Here is a 20048-nt window from a genome sequence, read left to right as displayed (position 1 = left end):
ACTTAGCCTAAAATTACTCCAGTAAATTTACCCACCTGCACATAGGGTAAATAGTTATAAGCTGCTGTAGTTGCACCTGCAAATGTTCCCTGAACAATGTGAAGATGGGCTGCTGACTGCACAGTAACAGCCCTCTAAATCTCCATTAGGGAGAATATTCCTAAGGGGCCGCTCTACAGCGACGAGTGCTTCATTTTTTTCCAGTGCTGTTTCAAAGGCCCCCGTTGCATGCACCGCGGTAACGGTTTAAGACGGGCTTTCCCTTCCCCAGCATTCCTTACCCTTTTTTTTCCGTCACTCCTCATCTCCCGCTCGGATTTGATCCTAATCAATCTTCCGGATTTGATTACGATCCTCTTTATTTTGCTTTTATCGACGCTCGGAATGGAGGTCCAGATAAAGCGCAGAGAGGCCCGAGGAAAATCGCGCCTGAACAGACGGCCGAAAGGCCCCGCTTTGTCCCGGAAATGTCATCAGATGTGAGGAAATACATATCAGCTGCATACATTCATATCTCGCACAGATCCCGGCGGGATGTTCATTCGTTCTTTATCTGAAGCTTTCCTCCAAAGCAACTTACAGTGTTAAGCTACTTAAATTATTTAGCCATTTTTACAGCTGGGTAATTTTACTGGAGTAATTGAGGGTAAGTACCTTACTCAAGGGTACTATAGCTGGAGGTGGAATGTGAACCCCTGACCTTTGGGTCCAAAAGCAACAGCTCTAACCACAGCGATTGTTTATTGGAACAGTGCTCGGCGACGGGGCCACCCAGCACCTGGGACCACCATTTGGCCACGGGTTAGAATCCAGCTCAGTCTGTGTGGAGTTTGCATGTCCACCCCATGTTCACGTGGGCTTCCTAAATATGGCCCGCTATGGAGCTATTTTAACTTGTCTGCCCGTCTCTTGTTGCGCAGACGATGAGGCCGAGGTCACGTGACGTGGTACCAGGCTCTGACCGTCACTGTATTTTTAGAAAGCATGACCAAAGTCCTGAGCCATGTCGTCCACCCTGAACGTACGGTCCTGCGAACGTCACCCAAACGTAGTCAAGGTTGTGACGGCGCGAGATCTTGCGTTTCAGTACCTGATGGACCGGATATCGATAGTAGGTCGTTTCTGACCGACTCGCAAAGGTCTTTCCGGGAAAAAATGTAACAAGGAGGTTGAGAGCCGTTTCGAGAATGGATTCGGTGACAGACGAGAAGAAGAAGGTAACATGTCCGTGCCTGGGCTGTGGCGTTGCGGTTCACCCTGGAGGCCACGGCCAAGGACCCCGTCCTGTCACCCGAATTTTAAATAATTCCTTTCTAACCTTACTCAACAATAGCTACGGCTCTTAGTTGCGTTTTCAAAGTCTCCAGGGAGGTCGCAGCGACGTGAGCCAGGCGTCTCACTCCTCAGTTGTCTTAAGTTCACGCCAGATGTTCCTCATCCAGCTGGTGTTTTGTTTGCAGCGCCGTCAATCGACTCCTGACCAACTTTGGGGTGGAGGGACAGAGTGGAGCCCCGCCTTACACCTCGTGTGTGCTCATGTGTGTATGAGCAGCACTAGATGTGTTATGAAGCAAGTAGTTAAATTTGTTCCTTTATGTGATGCTTTCCTCCAAAGTGACTTACAATGTTAAGATAATTAAATTATTTACCTGTTTATACAGCTTGGTAATTTTACTGGAGTAATTTAGGGTAAGTGCCTTGCTCAAGGGTACTACAGCTGGAGGTGGGATTCAAACTTAACAACCTTTAGGTCCAAAGGCAGTAGCTGTAACCACTACAGTACCAGACGCCCAGCTGTCAACCCACAGTAAGCCTGGAGCGCAACCCCCTGTAGAACCCCGTGCACAACCCCACCGCCACCACCACCACGCTATTCAACGTGCTGTAAAAGACATCCTATCTCTTGTTATCATAAAAACGATGAACATAACATCCGCTGCTCGACGTGCCCAATTTCACGTGTACAGGAGGAAGGACTCGCGTGTGGGATGCCTTCGGAACCTCTGTGTCATTTCGAGGTCTGCTGGCTTGCGAAACGTTGAGATCAAGGCTCGGTTATGTTTATCATTTATCAGTTTATTAACAACTTTTGAAAAGGCGGTTCGGTCGGACTGTACCCAATAATGGGTGATTATACCATACATAAGATATTGCATATTTATACATACATAATATGTAATTATACATAATGCATTCCTTGATTTTTATTATCACCTGTATTTAACCGACTCCTTTGTTCAAGGGGCTTTATAGTTTTATTATGGGTATTCTTACGTATCGGGTTAGGGTGACTCCTTGAGCAAATGTACAACAGGAGGAGCGGGATCTGAACCAGGAACCTTTGGCGAAGAGATGCCCTAGCCACTATGCCCCTTTCTGCCCTGAATTCAATACAAAAAAGTAGCTGTTACTAAATTGCAGATTTTTAAAAAATTTTTGACTCATTAAAATACTGTTTTGCAATTTGCGGTCAGGGTACGGTCAAGCAGTTTTTCTTCTTTTTCGGGGTTTGTTGTAATTCCAAGCTTTGTTACTTCCTTGTTCTGGGCATAGTGATGTTCGGATAAAACTGCCGCCACCTGGCACAAAGCAGCTCCAACTTAACTATGGTTAGCTCTTTACTATGGTAATTTGAGGGCAGCTCAAAGAGTAAGGCAACAATACATGGAACCTGTCATGTTATATTTAGTCAGCCCACCTTGAATAAAGGCTTACAGTAGATTGTTTTCAATATTGGATGGAAATGAATGACCTTTAAGGAGGGGTGGTAACGCAGTGGGTTGGACCAGGGTCCTGCTCTCCAGTAGGTCTGGGGTTCGAGTCCCGCTTGGGGTGCCTTGCGACGGACTGGCGTCCCGTCCTGGGTGTGTCCCCTCCCCCTCCGGCCTTACGCCCTGTGTTGCCGGGTTGGGCTCCGGTTCCCTGCGACCCTGTATGGGATGAGCGGTTCTGAAACTGTGTGTGTGTGAGGGGGGCACGGTGGCGCAGTGGGTTGGACCGGGTCCTGCTCTCCAGTGGGTCTGGGGTTCGAGTCCCGCTTGGGGTGCCTTGCGACGGACTGCCCTCCCCCTCTGGCCTTACTCCCTGTGTTACCGGGTAGGCTCCGGTTCCCCGCGACCCTGTCTGGGACAAGTGGTTCTGAAAACGTGTGTATGAATGACCTTTTAAGGCAGATATTATAAACATTTCAAATGTATTAATATGATCAATCAATATTATCAACGGTGGGGAACCACTGCAGCTGAAACTCGGTTGTCATGGATCTCATCCTGGTCTGTATATCATGGGTTTCAGTCCTTCCTTGGTGATGGCAGTGAACTCAGGGTTTGGACTGAAAGGCTTTGCCTGTATTTACCCTCGGTGAGAGGTAGTGCATGGTAATATATGGTATTTCAACATGGACGTTATTCTTTCTAATGACTGCCGGGAAGTCCAAGAACCAGTTTGATTAAAAAGATACAAATGAGAGAGACTGCGGAGGTTGAACATGTGGGGCCCATCAAGGGCGACCCTTTGTTTTCCTTCATTGATTAGGAAATGGGAACGAAGAGCCTCTCCAACTTAGTGCCAGCACGGTAAATTACACCTTATGAGAAAATACTGCGAAAAGTAACATCCACATCAGTTTGACGGTCGATGGAAGAAGGATGTCAGTGTGTGATATCATTGTCTGGAGAGTTATGTTTATTCGTCCACCCGTTGTCAATGACTGCAGGCCCAGCGCTGGGTCACCGTGGTTCGGAGCCTGTCCTGGAAACACAGGGAGTGAGGCATCTGTATACCCTGGATGGGACACCAGTCTGTTGCAGGGGAATCACGCGCACACACTCACACGCACTTAAAGCTGTTTGGGGTATATGGCTGGATCGGGCTTCCAATGTCCCTCCCGGTTGGTGAACGACACTAAGGCTATTTCCCAGGGATTTTTGGCAAAAAAAATTATGATCCAGGATGTCTTACAGGAAAGCCAGTGAGCTGGAATGCTCTTCATGACACACGGAAAAGCGTGGTTATGGCATGGGAGCGATGCCTTTTAGCACATTTCAGCATTTCAATGGCCTCTTTTGCAGCCTTGTCAATGGACACAAATGTCCTGCTCAGACGCCACTCAGCCCAAACAGGGTTAGGGCTACTTTTAGGGTTAGGGTTAGGGTTAGGGTTACGGTTAGTGTTAGGGTTAATGCTAGTGTTAGGGTCAGCGTTTGCGATCTGTTTTTAGAAGAGTAATTTTTGTGATCTTTCCATCCAGCCGTTCTCAACAACTGCTTATCCAGTCCAGATCCGGTTCTCCAGAATCTATCCCACAGCCACTGGGTGTGAGGCAGAGAACACCAAGGAGGGGATGCCAGTCCATCACAGGACCTACACTAATAACCCTCCTTTCCTCCTTATGTAATCGTGCGACACAAGGCAGATGTCTCGGAGGACACGATTCGTCCGCTGGACAAGGACCAGGCTTGTCGCCAGCACGTTGCGAAATGTCATGACGGGGCAGCGCAGACTTTCACTCGAGCGAGACGCTTGTCCTCAGCTGCCAGCGTGGGAGGAGAGGAACCGGCGCTGGAGAAAAGTGAAAAGTGTCTGCGAAGCAAAGAATGAATAAGTAATAACGTCCCACATCTGGAGCCCCGATGGACATCGTTGCCTGGGGCAAGTAGGCGTGCGCTTCACCTTGGAGTGTGTCGGTGTCTTAGCTATTCTGCTGACCGGCACGCCAAGTTCGAACCCGGAGACGGCGGCTAAGAGCGCCCTCTGCTGGACGCCGTGTGGAGGAGAGGCGAGTCGGTGGACTGGAGCTCCTTTTGTTCCCAAACCGTGGCGAAATGTGTGAATAAATAGAGAAATCCTTGAAGTTTCCTGCCGCTCGGTGACTGTTTCGCTGGAGAACCGCTTTGCGAGCAGAAACGAGACGAGTGTGACCGTCTGAAGTGTGTTTACAGCTCACCTGGGCAGCATCTGTAAACGCTTCCAATTAAAAACTCTGGCATCTGTTCCTTCTGCTCTGCGGTCCTGTCGAACGCATCAGACTACGGCGTTGGGGTGTGACGCTCCCTCCTTAGCGACACACGTGTGTGAGATGCCGGTTTACCGGAGGCTCGTAAAGAACGAACAACGGGGCCAGCAGGTGGTGTGGTGGTTGCAGCTGCTACCTTCTGCTCGAAGGACCCGAGTTCGAATCCCAACTCCTACTGTAATACCCTTGATCAAGGTGCTTACCTTGAACCGGCACAGTAAAATTACCCAGCTCTGTTAACGGGTCAAGAACTAAATTCACAAACAGTGTAAGTTGCTTTGGAGAACAGCATCGGTGCTAGGAATTTATGCAAATGAGATGCAAATGACAGGCCTCATTCCTCACGCACTCCAGTGGCGGGGAGGGTGTGTCGAAAAAGGTGTTTGAGGTTATTAATCGAGAGCTGGGAGGGTGTTACTGCGTTATTGTCTCATGTCAGATGCGATCTGGTTGGGTCTCGCAGCCAGGAGAAGGTTATGGTTCTGGGAGCAGAATTTGACTGAAATTTGGGTTTGGTGTCACTCCTTGAGCCACAGATACCATCCTGCCAGCATCCAATTTCACATTGTTGATGGCTGTTGATGTGAGAATGACAGGTACACACACACACACATACACTACTCGCTCGCAAATGAGCCGCTTCTGTTTGGACCGCTGGGCAGCCGGCACATCGTAGAAGGGGGGGGTGGGGCTTTGAAGAAGGCTTTGTGGGAGATGGGAGGGGCACAGCATGGTGGGACCAGGAGCGGAGGGGTAGGGGGGGGGGTCTCTCTCTCTCTTTCTCTCTCTCCCCACCCCCTCCCTTTCTCTCTCTCTCTGATGTCAGGATGAGGAGTGGAGCACAGACACAGAGAGTGAGAAATTGATAGAGAGAGAGAGAGAGAGACACATACACACACACATCGAGACTGATAGCACCATGTCCGGCTCCTTGCCGAAGCCCTGCGCTCCTCACTCACCGTTCACACATCACCCAGAACACCAAAGCCAGCGGTCGGGCGAGGACTGCTGCAGAGAGTGAGCGAGAGGAGGGGCGCGCTTGGACCCCCGTGGCCGCGGCACAGGCTGCTTTCTCTGCTCCAGGCAGCGAGGTGCCTGCGGGGGGGGCGGTGTGGTAGTGGGGGGCGTGAGGGGTGATCAGCACACGTGTCGACCATCGAGCTTCTGCTACCGAGTGACCGCAGCATGAAGGTGAGCCTCTTTACCTGTGTGCCGGGGGGGTCGGGGGTCGGGGTGTCCGCTGCCGTGCCATCCCGTGCTTTTTGTTTGGGGGGGGCCGGGGTCTCTCCCCATCCCTCCTCCGGTTGGCCGAAGCGCTCGGGTCGCGACTCGGAAACTTTCTTGCCAGTGTTGGCTCTGCGCTCCGCGGAGGCTCCGGGTGAGAGCAGTGTTTGCGGTCACCGGACAGTCCGTGTGTCGTCGTCGTCGTCCCTCTAATCACCGGTCGGTTCGTGGTGACGCTCGGAGAGCACGGTCCTACGGAGGGAGAGCTGCTGCCGCTGCTGCTTCTGCCACTTTCCTCTTTTGTGCAACTGAGAAAGGAGGAAAGCTATTTTGGGTGTGTTATCATTACTGCTATCTTACTGTTAAAGTCAGGGTGAGCGGTTTGAGGGGGGCGGTGATGGGGGGTGAGTGGTTGGGGGGTGGGGGGGGGGGGTGCTTGCCGTGATGCTGACGCTGAGCTTCTCACTTAGCGGGACATGGAGGTGAGAAGTGCAGATTTGGGTTGGGCTTCTAGCTCCCCTGGACTCAGGCTTTCAAAACTATCCTCCCAACTGGACTGGGTTCCGGCCAACAGGGGACATGACATGACGTGGGTGGGAAAGGGTACAGCATACTTTTCATAGTGAGGGGAGGAAGGTGAATCGTGTGTGTGTGTGTGTGTTTATATTTGTGTGCGGCGGGGGATGCTGATGTTCTCCCGGGGTCCACGCTGGGAGAGTTCCCAGGGCTGAACTCCGTCCTATTTGCAGTGTTTGAAAAAATAAACAGTGGTTCCATTTCTCATGTGCAGCAGCGTATCGGCGGAAAAAAGCCGCCACTCGAACTCGGACTTTGGAACACATTTTTTTTTTACAGCCAGTAATGACATCTGTGTTCTTCTCATACTACTTCGGTCCAGAACCGCAGTCCTGAAAGAGGAGTCGTTAGGCCGAACAAACTCGTTAGTTTTGTTTTCACCGCGCAGACACACAAGACGTCTGTGTGTGTGTGTGTGTGTGTGTGTGTGTGTGTGTGTGCGTGTGCGCACACAGGGTGCTCCTTACAGAGTGTGTGTGGGTTAGCCATGTAACGTGGTAAGGGGATGCACCGATTCTCAGCATCCCTTGTTGACCATCGTGAACTCGACCCGACAGCCCACCTCCTCATCCCTCCCCCCACCCGCCAGTCGCAGAGCTCTGGTTCGTCTCTCGTCGACGCTCCTTCTTCTCGCACATAAACAGGCCTCAAGGGTTTAACGGCTTGGAAACGGCGTTGGGGTGACGGACAGGAATTTTAATCCCCCGCCGTTCATCGGGGACTCGCGGCCCAAGCTCTCGTCTGGCCGCGCCGTCCGTCTCCGCCCCTTTTCTCTGCTCTCTCTCCGCAAGACAACCCGAAGGGAGGTGCATCCGATCTCCTCCGCCGTCTTGTGGGGATGACCAAGACACACGAACACCCCCAGCGGAGCCTTGCCTCGCTGTGTCGGTGCTGAGCCACGGAGCGCAGCGCTCTGTCATATGCGCTGCGCAGCTAACAAAAACTGCTTGTCCAGCGCAGGGACACGGTGGTCCAGAGCCTATCCTGAAAGCGCAGGGTATAAGGCAGGGTACATCCTGGACGGGATGCCAGTCCATAGCACACTCTTTCACACACTGAGGGTCACTTAGAGCCCACCAGCCCTGAAACATGTCTTTGGGCTGTGGGAGGAAACCAGAGCACTTGGAGGAAGCCCACGCAAACGCCACGCAGGCCGAGCCGCGGTCGGACCCGCGTCCGAACCCACGGCCCAGGAGGTGCGAGACACCGGCGCCATCCGCCGCACCACTGTGCCACCCCAGAAAAAATTCAAATCGAAAAAAAAAAAGTACCGCGTTGCACTTCGAAAGAACAGTGTAATCTTTCGTTCTCGGCCGCTCAGCTGGGTCCACGTTCAACGGCCCCTGTTGTGACACCGCGGCTTGTTCTCCAGAACCCCCCAGATTTCCGTAAAATATTGCACGCACCAGCAGAGCTATATTTTGGTTTTACAGAAAAAAGTCACAGCGCACACCTCGGAGTTATTTTACACCGATTTACCTTCGTGCGGGTTCCTCCCCAGCTCCTCCAATCCAGCCTAGAGCACCTGTGGGAGCGGACTCTCGTCACGCTGGAGGGCAGTACTGCGTTTCACACCCTTGGGTTTGCTCTCGATCCTCGTGGAGATGTACTGGGTTCCTTTGAGTGCCGAGCAGTGGGCGCCGACCCCGACGTGGGGCCTCCGGGCATTCGCACGGTCCACCCTGGTCAACAGCGACCTCGCTGGACTGGTTCATAAGTCCAGGGCAGGAACCTGGGAGAGGCGAGCGGGAAAGGTTCCTAATGGAGCAGCAGGGAGCACTCGGCACCCTGGCCTCGCACCCGGGTTCAAACACCCGCTCCCACACAGTTATTTATTTATTTATTTAGCCGACTTGGACCGATTTACCCATTTATACGCCTCCGATACAACTTTTCCTGTTTCGGTTCAAGGTAAGTACCTTGATCAGAGGCACCACAGCACAAGGTGGGATTTGAACCCAGTTTCTTTGAGTGGCCCACCACATTTTTTTTTTTTTTTTAAAGAGAAATGTCTCTCTCTTTGTGGTTTCCGCCCTGAGTCGGTCTGGTCCAAATTACCGCGCTGTGTGAACGGGTACGGAACTGTACGCTGGTCTATGGACGTAACGTTGGAATTCGACTTGAAAAAAATCATAACTGAATAAATTTCAAAAAATAAGATTAACTGAAATCGGCACAAATTTCAAGGCAGTTTGGGGGGAATTTAGCTACGTTGATTGATTGATTGATTGATTAACACTTACCTGGTCAATGTCCTGTCCAGTTCGGCTAGCGCTTCTATCTCCTCTCTCTGGATGCATTATTGTGTGTGACACATGATGCTAAAGTGAGACCCTCCCCCACCCCCAACCTGTGACAGGACACCTCGCTCTCTGCTGGGGGTCCGGAGGTAGAGCTGCGGCTCCCTCGCTCCTGCCTTCCACTCCCGCCCACTCTCCCCCTGCATGAATGCTGTGCCAGAGGTGCAGGGACTTGGGGGGGTGAACCCAGTATTTACACTTGTGTGCACGTGATACTGGAGCCCTTTTCTCGAACCAGGGGTCAGAAGGAGCGTTTCCTGTTGTATGAGCTGTCAGTTGGGCTCCGGGTGATCTCTGCTCACTCTTTACACCACAGAGCTCAAATCGGGTGGGGGGAGCAGCTCTGCAAAGCGTGAAAGCCTGTTCTGTTTTGACAAGCAGTCACGCACGCACACACACTCGCACACACACACACACACACGCAGACACGTTGCTGCTATGGCCCTTTCTCATTGGACAGCTTGTCAAGGCGATTTAGCGCTTTCCTGTCCCGTCGCGCCCGACTGCCCGTCCCCCGCCTGCCGTCAGAGCAGATTTCCCTGGGGTCCGAGGGGATCTCGGGTCCTCGAGGCGAGACCCCACCTCCATCAGGAGCCGTGGCTCTCGCTCCCTCTAATGGAGCTTTAATTGACTTATTGATCGAGAGGATCCGGGCCTTCGGTCGATGGAATACGCTGAGCCACGGGAGACGCTCTTTCCGCTTCCCTCCATTGGCTGAATGTCGGGGCACCGGGGGAGGGTCTAATTTTCATTTTGAGTCCTGGGTCTCAGCTCTGAACAGCTCTCGTTATATTTCTGAGCCGTGGCAACCGATGCCGCTGTGCTCACGCTCTCTGCCGTGCTGACTTGCCTCCTCTTTGTTTCCTCGCTGCAACTTTGCAGCTTTCCCGCTCCCCCCGACACATCAGGCCTCAGGAGTGTAAATCACGGTGAGAAGGACCCTCGGAGGATGGCGCACCGTTCTGACGCTCTCCTGAGCCACGCTGACCTTTTCCCCACCGCAGCAGTAATTGGCAACGTCGTAAAGGCAGCTCTCGCGTGTCCCTCGTCTCCCACACCGGGCTGCGTCATCGGGCTCGCTTCTCATATGGAGAATAAATGGAAAATGACACCGTGTTTTCGGCATCGCTGCTGTTTGCCAGATCTTCCCACGAACCAGCCGCGGTCACTGACTTTCGGTCACCGACACCAGATATTGATAAGCGATCGCAAACGGAGGCCTGGCGGAAAGAGCGCTATGTTTAAAAAGCCATAATACTAATAAAAGTAATAATAACGATAATCATCATCATCATCATCATCATCAGACCCCACTTCCCCTCATCGTACCACTTTTCATTTCTCCATTTTGACCACAGGGAGACGGCGCCTGCTTGTTTATAACGTCTCCTGGGGAAAATGTTATTAACAATTCATACTTTAATTGGATTTTGTTATCCACCGTTAATTTTTGGTTACAGACTGTTTGAGCATCAAGGTCAACGCAATTGTGCACGAAAGAGGGGAGGAGGGGTGTGCGCTTTACCGGAACTTAACGGTGCTTTGTTTGCAGGACATGTTGATGTGTTTCTGGCCGAACGTGCTACAGATGTCGTGTGACGTGGACGGTCATATTCCTATAGCATGTAACAGACAGGGCTGCTCACAAGCCTGGGTCTCGGTCACTGGGCAGTAAGGCGATCAGTCTCTTACCATGTATTTACATTTATTCATTAAGCTGATGCTTTTCTCCAAAGCAACTTAGAATTATTTACTCATTTATACAGCTGAGTAATTTTACTGGAGCAATTTAGGGTAAATACCTTGCTCAAGGGTATTACAGCTGGAGGTGGGAATCAAACCTGCAGGCTTTGGGTCCTAAGGCAGCAGTAGGTCTAACCGCTACACTACCAGCTGTCCCTAGGGTGTGTTCCGCAGCCCCTTCACGTTAGACTCCTCCACATCTGTCACCACCACAAGTTTCCGCGCCGTCTTGCCAGGAGAAGTGGATTTATTTTCTGGGTCGAACGACACTGTTCTGCCTAAATTAACATATCTGTATCTACAGGGCTGCTTCAAAGTATGTGGAAGACCAGTGTAGTTCAGCAAAAAGAGACACTTGTAATAGGAAATCTTTGTTTAGACAAAACAACCTAACCCTAACCCCATGCCTAACTCCAACGCTAACCTTAACCCTATCCTGCTCAGTTCAGTCTTAGCAGTACCGTACAGTTTTACCCATACAGGTCAGCCTAACACTGCGTTCCGTAATCTAAAGTGATCTTGGAGGACCTCAGGCTTATCAGACTTGTGTCGGCTATAACACTAGAGCAAAACAGATATTGCAAAAATTGGGAAATTTAAAGAAAATAGCAACTGTTCCCAGAGGAAATCGGCACTGAAAAATATTCTCATTTATTAACACTTTTGTCCGAAGTAACCCGCAATGTCTGCAAACAAAGGTTCTGCCGACAATTAACATATACAGTTATAACTCGGGGTTATGCTAGAGTACTGTAGAGTAAGTACTTCTCTGAAGGGTACACCAAGGGAAGCAGGGATTCAAACCCAGGACCATCCCATTGCAAGGTGATGTCTGTGACAACTGCACCACCTGTAGCCATATCCCACAACGGAACAAGAAGAACCATAGAGGATGTCTGGTAGAAGCAAGGACCACATCCGGTGACCTGCAGGCTTCCCCTGCCGTGGCTGATGTCCATATTCACACATGTACGGAACAGTCTAGAATGAATGGCCTGGAAGACATGGTTGCTCTTAAGACCAGACCAATGTTGTCTTGTGAAGACCAATTGGATGGTCACATTGGCACTTCCAGTGGAGCTACATTTGCTCAACACTACAAGTGATGGTGTCAGCAGTGGGATGACTTTTTTGATCTGGATGAGTAATGGTCACTGAGAGCACCGTCAGTTCAAATTATTCCATGAGTTTTGGAGGAGAATGGTCAGGCACCCTCCTGAACCAAAGTCCTGCCGCACAAGGCCGTTGATAAGGCTCTTGATATCACACCAACTGTCTGGCTAACCTTCTCCAGACTGGTGAGCAGATCCATCTCTCTGTAACATGCGCTGCAGTCCCTTTTGGCTCCCAGCGTTGTGCCGCACCTACCTGTACCGATACGACCATCTGGCCCGTTTCTTACCTTTTATACATCCGAACTGGATCTTCCCTTGGTGAACTGGAGGTACATTTTTACATACCTCCACCTGTCTGTGTTCTGGCACACACATCACATGGCCTTAACCAAAGGACAGCGGTGATGTAAACGCCTTAAGTATTCTCATTTTAATTAAACAAGGATTTAATAAACCCGTTGTGGTATTTACAACTCTAAATTAGGGTTTCGCGCGGAGTACTTCGCTCCACATTGCTGTTTCCGTTCCTGAGCGTCGCATGGTGTTTCCTGCTTGGGAAAACATGACACACCAGTTAATGGGCGATGATGGATCACCCCGAGCGGAGCTGAAAACAATCGGCTGTAGCCTTTCGGGAGATTCTGCACAAAATGAGCGCGCCGCGAAACAATCCCCCGATTAGAAACTAATGAGCACCGCCACCTACCCGCACTAATTGTCTCCCACAAATGATTGCGCCGAACCGTTCCTTCATCCTCGCGTTCATCAGTACCGTTACCTGCTTGTTTTGAGCGACTGGGTTTGTTTAGGACAACAAGCCTTAACTGGCAACAAAAACTTGCTTCTGTTGCCTTCTGCTCCCTGTCGGTCCAAAGCTGTGGATCATTCACAGATTTGCACCATTTCTCTGAGGGCTTTCAAAGCCTGACGTCCTTGTGTAGTACATCCAAGACGATGTATCTTGCGGCGATCTACTGGTCAGTAGTTCTTAGTGTAGAGCCAGTGATCCAGATCCAGAACTCTGTTTCTCTTTCTAAAAACTGGCTCTTGTTGCACTGCATCATTTGGTTAATTATACAGTGTTAATATTATTTATTCCTCTAGTTGACACTTTTCTTCAAGACAGCTTACAATGTTAGGTTGCTATATTTAACCACTTCCGGTGATTTACCTATCTGTGCGGCAGAGTAATTGCTCTGTCGATTCAGGATTCGAACCCAGGTCCTTCAGTAATGGGCAACGGTGCTAACCAGTACATCTTTTCCTTTCCCCACTGCTTCTTGAATATTCTCTGCCTTGAGTGGTTGCAGAAATCATTCTGTGCCAGACCTGTTTGTCTGAAGGCAACACCATCAATCATGAGCTTCGGCAACATTGATCATTTTCACCATGAGACAAGTCCTCTAATCTGTACCGGCACATCTGAGCTTTGGACGAAACGCACAATCTGAGCTTCCAGAACCAGAAGCCCGTCCAAGTTGCTCCGGTCCATTGTTGCAGGGACATTAATCACATTTCACTCGATATTAACCGTTTTTGTTCTGCTTAATAGATTAACGTGGTGCTGAGTTTACAGTATCTTCCTTGGAGTCCATACCCAGTTTTTGTGCTTGTCTGCAAACGATGTTGGCGGAGGGTGAGCCCCGCATGCGGCTCTGACGTTCTGCTCAGTTTTCAGGCTGGCATCTTGCGGCCTGCTCTCTTGTGAAGTGCCGTCTAAAGCCGGACCATTCAAAGCAGAGTAAACCGACTAAAGAGTTATTATAAGCAGTCACTCGTGACAAACTGGCCAAAGTTTTGAGAGGGATCTGAGTGTGGAAAATATTCCGCCCCGGATAGCCCTGTCACTGTCCTTTCCAGGTTGTTGGCCAGTGTGGGGCCGCACATTGTTTTCACGCATCGAAGGGTGTAAGGGGAGGGGGTCTGACAGGTTCCAGGGGTTCGAACCCAAAAATCCTGCTGCCAGACTGAGAACAAGCAGGACACCCACTCTGGCCGCATAGAGAGAAAAAACATATTTTTGAATACATTTAAATATCTGAAAACAGCCAAAAATACATGAATATAAAAATATGCACCTTGGCTAATTAACTTACAAACACAGTTGGGACCCAAAGTCTGTTTGTAGTTTGTTCTGTTTGTTACCTAAGAAATCACTTTTACCACTAAATTACAATAAAAGCAGTTTGGACAGCTGTCCCTCGATTAATTTGCAGGTCAGGTTCTGTAAAACTATCAGGTCTAGCCATAATAAATAAAATAAATGTGCCGTGAGCTTTCTGGTTTTAATATTTTTAGTGAATTTCAGCTGCATTCAAATGGGACTAATTTGAAATGACTGAAAATAAAAATAGATGGTCTTCACAAACTGGGGAACCATCCTTTGCCTTTGACCTTCGCTGAGCCTGAGGAGTCCATTGCTCCTGCAGTCCCACAGAGTCAGGACGGCAATGGGGGTTGAAGGCTGGCAGACATAAATCTAGGCCGTTTTCACCTCCACCAAGTGTTTTTCTGCATTGCCTCCACTTTCCCATGCTTGCTTTTCCAACATGATTGGAAAAAACTGCAAGAGAATGAGAAAAGCAGCTCCTTATTATTATTCATCATGATGCAGACCGTTACCGTGCCCCCCGACGGAGCAAATCAGAGCCCCTGGCTCTGCGAGGCACCTGAAACTCTTCTAATTGCTCAGAACGGTGCTGGCAATCCATCTCTGGAGAGTGAACACGACTCTGAAAATGCAAGGCAACCACGAAGCTCAACGGAAACACACACAAAGCGCATAACGGGTAGGAAACACGCCCACCTTCTGGTGTGCTGCCCTACATCAGGGATGCAGGGTTTTATATATATGTACTATATATATAAGTGCACATTTTATTCAAACACACGCATTGTCTGAAGCCGCTTGTCCCAAGCAGGGTTGTGGCGAGCCGGAGCCTAACCCGGCAACACGGGGCGCAAGGCTGGAGGGGGAGGGGACACACCCAGGACGGGACGCCTATCCATCACAAGGCACCCCAAGTGGGATTAAAACCCCCAGACCTGCCAGAAAGCAGGACCTGGCCAAACCTGCTGTGCCACCACAGCACATTTTATATTATTTTTCTTTTATTTATTTTTTTTTAAATTTCCAGGATGAACAGGTACTTTTATCCAAGAGCAGAGCTTTTTCCTTTCTTTTTTTTTTTTTTTTTTTTTTAAACAAAACCCATGCATGCGGTACCAGATAAAAGTGTGAGTACACCTGGGAGACGCGGTCGACACCTGTGTGGACCAAATTGAGCGGAAGAGCGAAAGAAAGCGACCCCCAAGTGTCATACATGCCTGGTTTGAATTTCAAGCTAAAAGACCTCAAAGGACTGCATTACCTGTGGCCTTACTTGACCTCACAGTAGCACTTTGAGTTGGTGGTTTTTAAAAATAAATTAATGCATTATTTAGAATAAATAGTCAACACATGGGAGTTTTTTCTTTCCTTTTTATAGCACTTTTCTTGTGTCCATTTAGCTTGTCCTGAGAAGGAAACCGACCTGAGAACAGCCCATCTGATCGCCTTTCGCGTGGTTTTTCCGGCCCTGTCTTAGCGTACGGTATACCTTTCGCAGAGTGACCACAGGCGACAGCCAAATATAGAAGGTTTCTGTTTTTATCAGAAGATACGTATGAGAAATAGGATCTTGCACCATTTTTCTCCCATGTAAACCGATATAAAATGGATAACTCCGGGATCTCGAAGAAATATCAACAGTTTTTTCAGGGCTATTTTTAATTTTTTAATGGCATGGTGAAAAAAATAGATTCCACTAGTCATCAGTTCACTACATAAGAATTTTCGTCAGTTTCTTCTACCCAAGAACCTGGTGCTCAGCATTGCATTCGTAAGCTGTTCTAAATGAGCAACATTCTTCGATGTTAAACTATGCTTATCGCTGGAATACGCCGCAGTAGTTCAATTTTTTTACATTATTATAATCATTTTTAAGCCATTGTTGACATTTGAGTTTTTTTTTATTAAGCTGATGTTATCCAGGTAGTGATGCGTAATATTTGTACAGAAGGATGTAGCTCAAATTGCATCTAGAGTGAATTTATTGCATTGTTTTTCGCCGTGTGTGTATGACTGCAGGTACCAATAGTGCACCTTTGACACCAACACTTCTGCGTGCTGCGTTATTAATGACTTGGAACAGGAAACGAGGGCAGAGGGCGACACGGCTGCGATGCCACACAGCCGACATGTCGGCGAAGAATGAACGTCCAGCCTCCAGGTGTGGCTGGAGATGCTCCATCGCAACAATGGATGGGAGTCTGTGTCAGTGTATGAGTGTGCAGGGACTGATGTAAACAGAACTTTTCAACCAGCATTTACTGTGCAGCCTTGACATGGCATTAATTAGCCAACGCAACACCAGGATAAATGACAGCCGTAAAAAATGTTCAGCTTCTGCTAAAACGGAAAATGTATTGAATTCCTTCTGAAATTGCATTTATCAAAATATGGCCTTACAACTGAAATCTCGGGACGTTTCTTGGATGGGGATCAATACAGTATTACAACGAAGCACAGGGAAAATCCATAGAAAGACAAAGTAAGGCTATGATTGTTCTTACTGAGTTAAACTCTCAAGAGCGCGGTCACCCATGGCTCTATATGCCCACAGTGTCCGCTGCGCACTTTGTTTTTCAGTGTGCTGAAAAAAGTGGTATTCTGAAAAAATCCAGGCTTTCATCCAGAATTTAGTGTACCACGGTGTAAACTTTTGTGTGTCACAGTTCCGTACGTGAGCAGTTTTACCGTGGTGGTGATACAGATGTGTGGTGAGAGCCAATCAGCTTGGGAGACCAGTTTCCAGTGAACAGCATTTTAGGGTTAGGGTTGCAGGTGGGGTTAGGGGTTAAGGGTAGGGATATGGATTAGGGTTAGGGTTATGGAGAGGGGCAGGGCTGCAGTTAGGTGATGAGTGCATTTGAATGCCCCCCTCCCACTGATCCTGATATACGGACGTTGAGTTGGGCTGTGTTGCAGAAGTGAGGGTTCGTGGGAGCTGTGGCAGCGAATGATGGAGATGGTGGTGAAGACAGTGCTATGACCTTGGACAGGTGGCAGCTAGGAGTGTTGCTTGTGTGTTCTTCTTCTTTGATTTCAGTTTTATTGTTTATGATTACAGGGGGACTTTGCCATGGTGAATGACCCAAGTGCGACTGAACTGAGCTCAGACTTTGCAGCTTCCGTGCAAACTGTTGCGACAGCTGGTATCATAGTGGCTAGAGCCGCTGCCTTTGGAGCCGAAGGTTGCAGGTTTGATCCCACCTCTGGCGGTAGTACAGCTGCGCAAGGTACTCACCCTCCCTTGCTCCAGTAAATTTACCCACCTGTATTAATGGGTAACTAATTGTTAGCCGCTTTGGGAAGAAAAGCACGAGTAAATGAACATGTAGTCACACTTTGTTTGCACAGCTCTTTTGCTAAGGCTTTGGAGGCAAAGCTACATGTGCGTGAAAAAATGTTTCATCGACACACGATTCCTCCGCTCCTTGCGGAACCAATGGCAATAGCACATACTCGAGCAGAGGACAGTGAAGCTGCATTTCTAAAATGAACGGTAAAACACAGAAATCCTTTTAACGATACAATTCCACAGATGCATGTTATGTTTTTTTCTTCTGATGGAAGCTTTTCTGATCAACTACAAAGAGAATACGAAATCAAATAGCATAATTTATCGGGGGGGCATTATCTGTCAGTTGTTACTGGTGGACGGCGGGCGGAGTTGGAAAGAAGCCGGTCGGTTCAGCAGCCGGCGAAATGGCCCACACCACCTGTCCCTTTGGGGGAGCTCCAGTTCCCGGCCAGTGACGCTCACTGGAGCTTCTCCGTGTTCAGAAATCGCCCTCAGTCACACTGCCACACATTCACGCGCCATCAGGATTCTCACGCCGGCCCTGTTTATTCCTCATTCACATAACGCCTCCGTTTCCTCCTCCGTCAAGTAGGGATGAAGGCATCATTAAATCTTGTGAAGCCGGGAGGGCCACAATTACAGACATTTTAATGGGGCCACGCTGACATTTTCATTCTCCCTTACCGGGAATGGAAATAATTACGCGTGCAATAGGCTACGGACTATCAGAGGAATGCACGTTTATTTCCGAGCTGATGAGCTGTGAGGACGGGATAAATTCCCAACTGGAATAAATATTCTTTTTTTTTTCTTTCTTTCTTTTCAAAGTGTTAAGAACAAGCACTTAGACTCAAATATCAGACACAGTTGAACTAGCTGTGGTAAACGATGTATGCCGCACTTGCTGAATGGCAGACAAAAGGTAACGTTCCAAAATAGGTATCAAAACACTGATAAACATTTAAAGGGTTGGAGAAATATCAATTTAAATTTATTTAGTAGATGCTTTTCTCCAAAGCGACTTCCAGTGAACTCTATGTAGTGTTTTCAGCCCACACACTTTATTCACCGCGGTGACTTACACTGCTGGATACACTACTTACACTGGGTCGCTCATCCATACATCAGTGGAACACACACACTCTCTCTGTTACTCACACACACTATGGGGGAACCTGAACAGCATGTCTGTGGACTGTGGGAGGAAACCAGAGCACCCAGAGGAAACCCACGCAGACATGAGGAGAACATGCAAACTCCATACAGACTGAGCGGGGATCAAACCCACGTCCTCTCGCACCACCCAGGCCCTGTGAGACAGCAGCACTTCTCGCTGTGCCACCTCTAAATTATGAGCGGAATTATGAATCCCAAGTTAAGAAGCACCTCCAGTGCTGGTTTGTGCTGCTCCAGGTAGCCCTGGTGCCTCACACCTTCTGGATTGTAGCACCGCTGGACATGGGGTCAAATCCATCTCAGTCTGCATGGAGTTTTCATGTTATCCCTGTGTTTATGTGGGTTTCCGCCCAAAGCCCAAAGATGTGTTTCAGGTGCACCGGTGACTCTTAAGTTGCCCATAGTGTGTGTGAGTGTGTGAGTGTGTTACATTGCTCTGCTGTATAACTGAGCAAATGACTGTAGGAAGTTTAGCACTATGGATTTAGCATAAGCCACTTTGGATAAAAGTGTCAGCTAAATACTATCCAATAATCACTGTACACCGCTTTCGGAGAAAGAAGCGAGCTAGGTGCCTCTCTAGCATGCTGCGCTAGCGGTATGCTATGCTAATGGATACGCTAATTGGGTGCTACGCTAGCAGAGCGCTATGTTACACTGTTTTGTTGTCATATTATGCGCTGCGCTCGCCTCGTGTTTGTGCGGGTTTCCTCCCATAGTCCGAAGACGTGTTTCAGGCCGGATGGGGGACTCCGAATTGCCCGTACTGCGGGGCTCTGCGCGTGAGCGCTAAACCGCACTTTGTACAAACAGGTGAACGACTGCAGGGAGTTGAGTACCGCATGTACTGCATTGCAGCTCAGCTCAGGTAAAAAAGCTCTCGTCTAAACGCTGGTCACTAATAATTAAGCGCGTCGCTCTGGAGGAAAGTGTTTGCAAAATGAATAAACGTAATTTCAATGTGTTATCCACACTGAAGAATTGCAGAGCCCATCTTCGGCCTGTTTTCACTGTCAGGCCTTCACCCCCGATACTTTATTTCTCCAAGATGCTTTCGTGAGTGAAGTAGGCACAGCGATGTGAGGCCAGCCTCCCCACGAGCTTCCGTCCTCTCCGTTTGTCCCATCGCATCCAGTCAGATGAGCTCGCAACGATTTTTCTTCCGGTCGCCTCCCCATCTTTCCCTTCATCAGCACCTCGGACGTAACCATATTCTTGGCCGAGGCTGAGGTTGCAGGGTCGCGCATTTCCCTCAGCGTTAGTTGCCCTGTACGACATTCCTTTATAACACTTTGTACGTCATTGGGTTATACTGCATCAACAATGAAATTCTGCAAAAATATTTATCCGCTCGTATTTCCTGTGGTTCCGTGATCCATGTGGAATTACTGATATTCCATGATAGGAGGTTGTCGGTGTCAGATAAGCCAAAAAATATGCCCTTCTCCACTAAAACTGGAATTATGATTTTCCTCCCTGCTTATGACATATGACC

General features: G+C 49.1%; 1 protein-coding gene across 2 annotated transcripts in view; it reads left to right on the top strand.

Annotated features, from left to right (window-relative positions):
* Window positions 1-5899: 5899 nt before the first annotated feature.
* The window catches only part of LOC108932690 (phospholipase D family, member 5), a 36864-nt gene continuing 22715 nt past the window's right edge, over window positions 5900-20048 (top strand). For both annotated transcript variants that reach the window (XR_003797638.1, XM_018749242.2), the window contains exon 1: window positions 5900-6205. Coding sequence is in view for 1 of the 2 variants with exons in the window: in XM_018749242.2 (XP_018604758.1) it covers window positions 6200-6205 (6 nt within the window). In the remaining variant the exon portion in view is untranslated. The remainder of the gene's footprint in view (window positions 6206-20048) is intronic.

The sequence above is a fragment of the Scleropages formosus genome, chromosome 4 (assembly GCF_900964775.1).
Source record: "Scleropages formosus chromosome 4, fSclFor1.1, whole genome shotgun sequence".
Classification (NCBI taxonomy): Eukaryota; Metazoa; Chordata; class Actinopteri; order Osteoglossiformes; family Osteoglossidae; genus Scleropages; species Scleropages formosus.
Note: the sequence above shows the minus strand (reverse complement) of the source record. Positions and strands in the feature narration are given on the sequence as shown.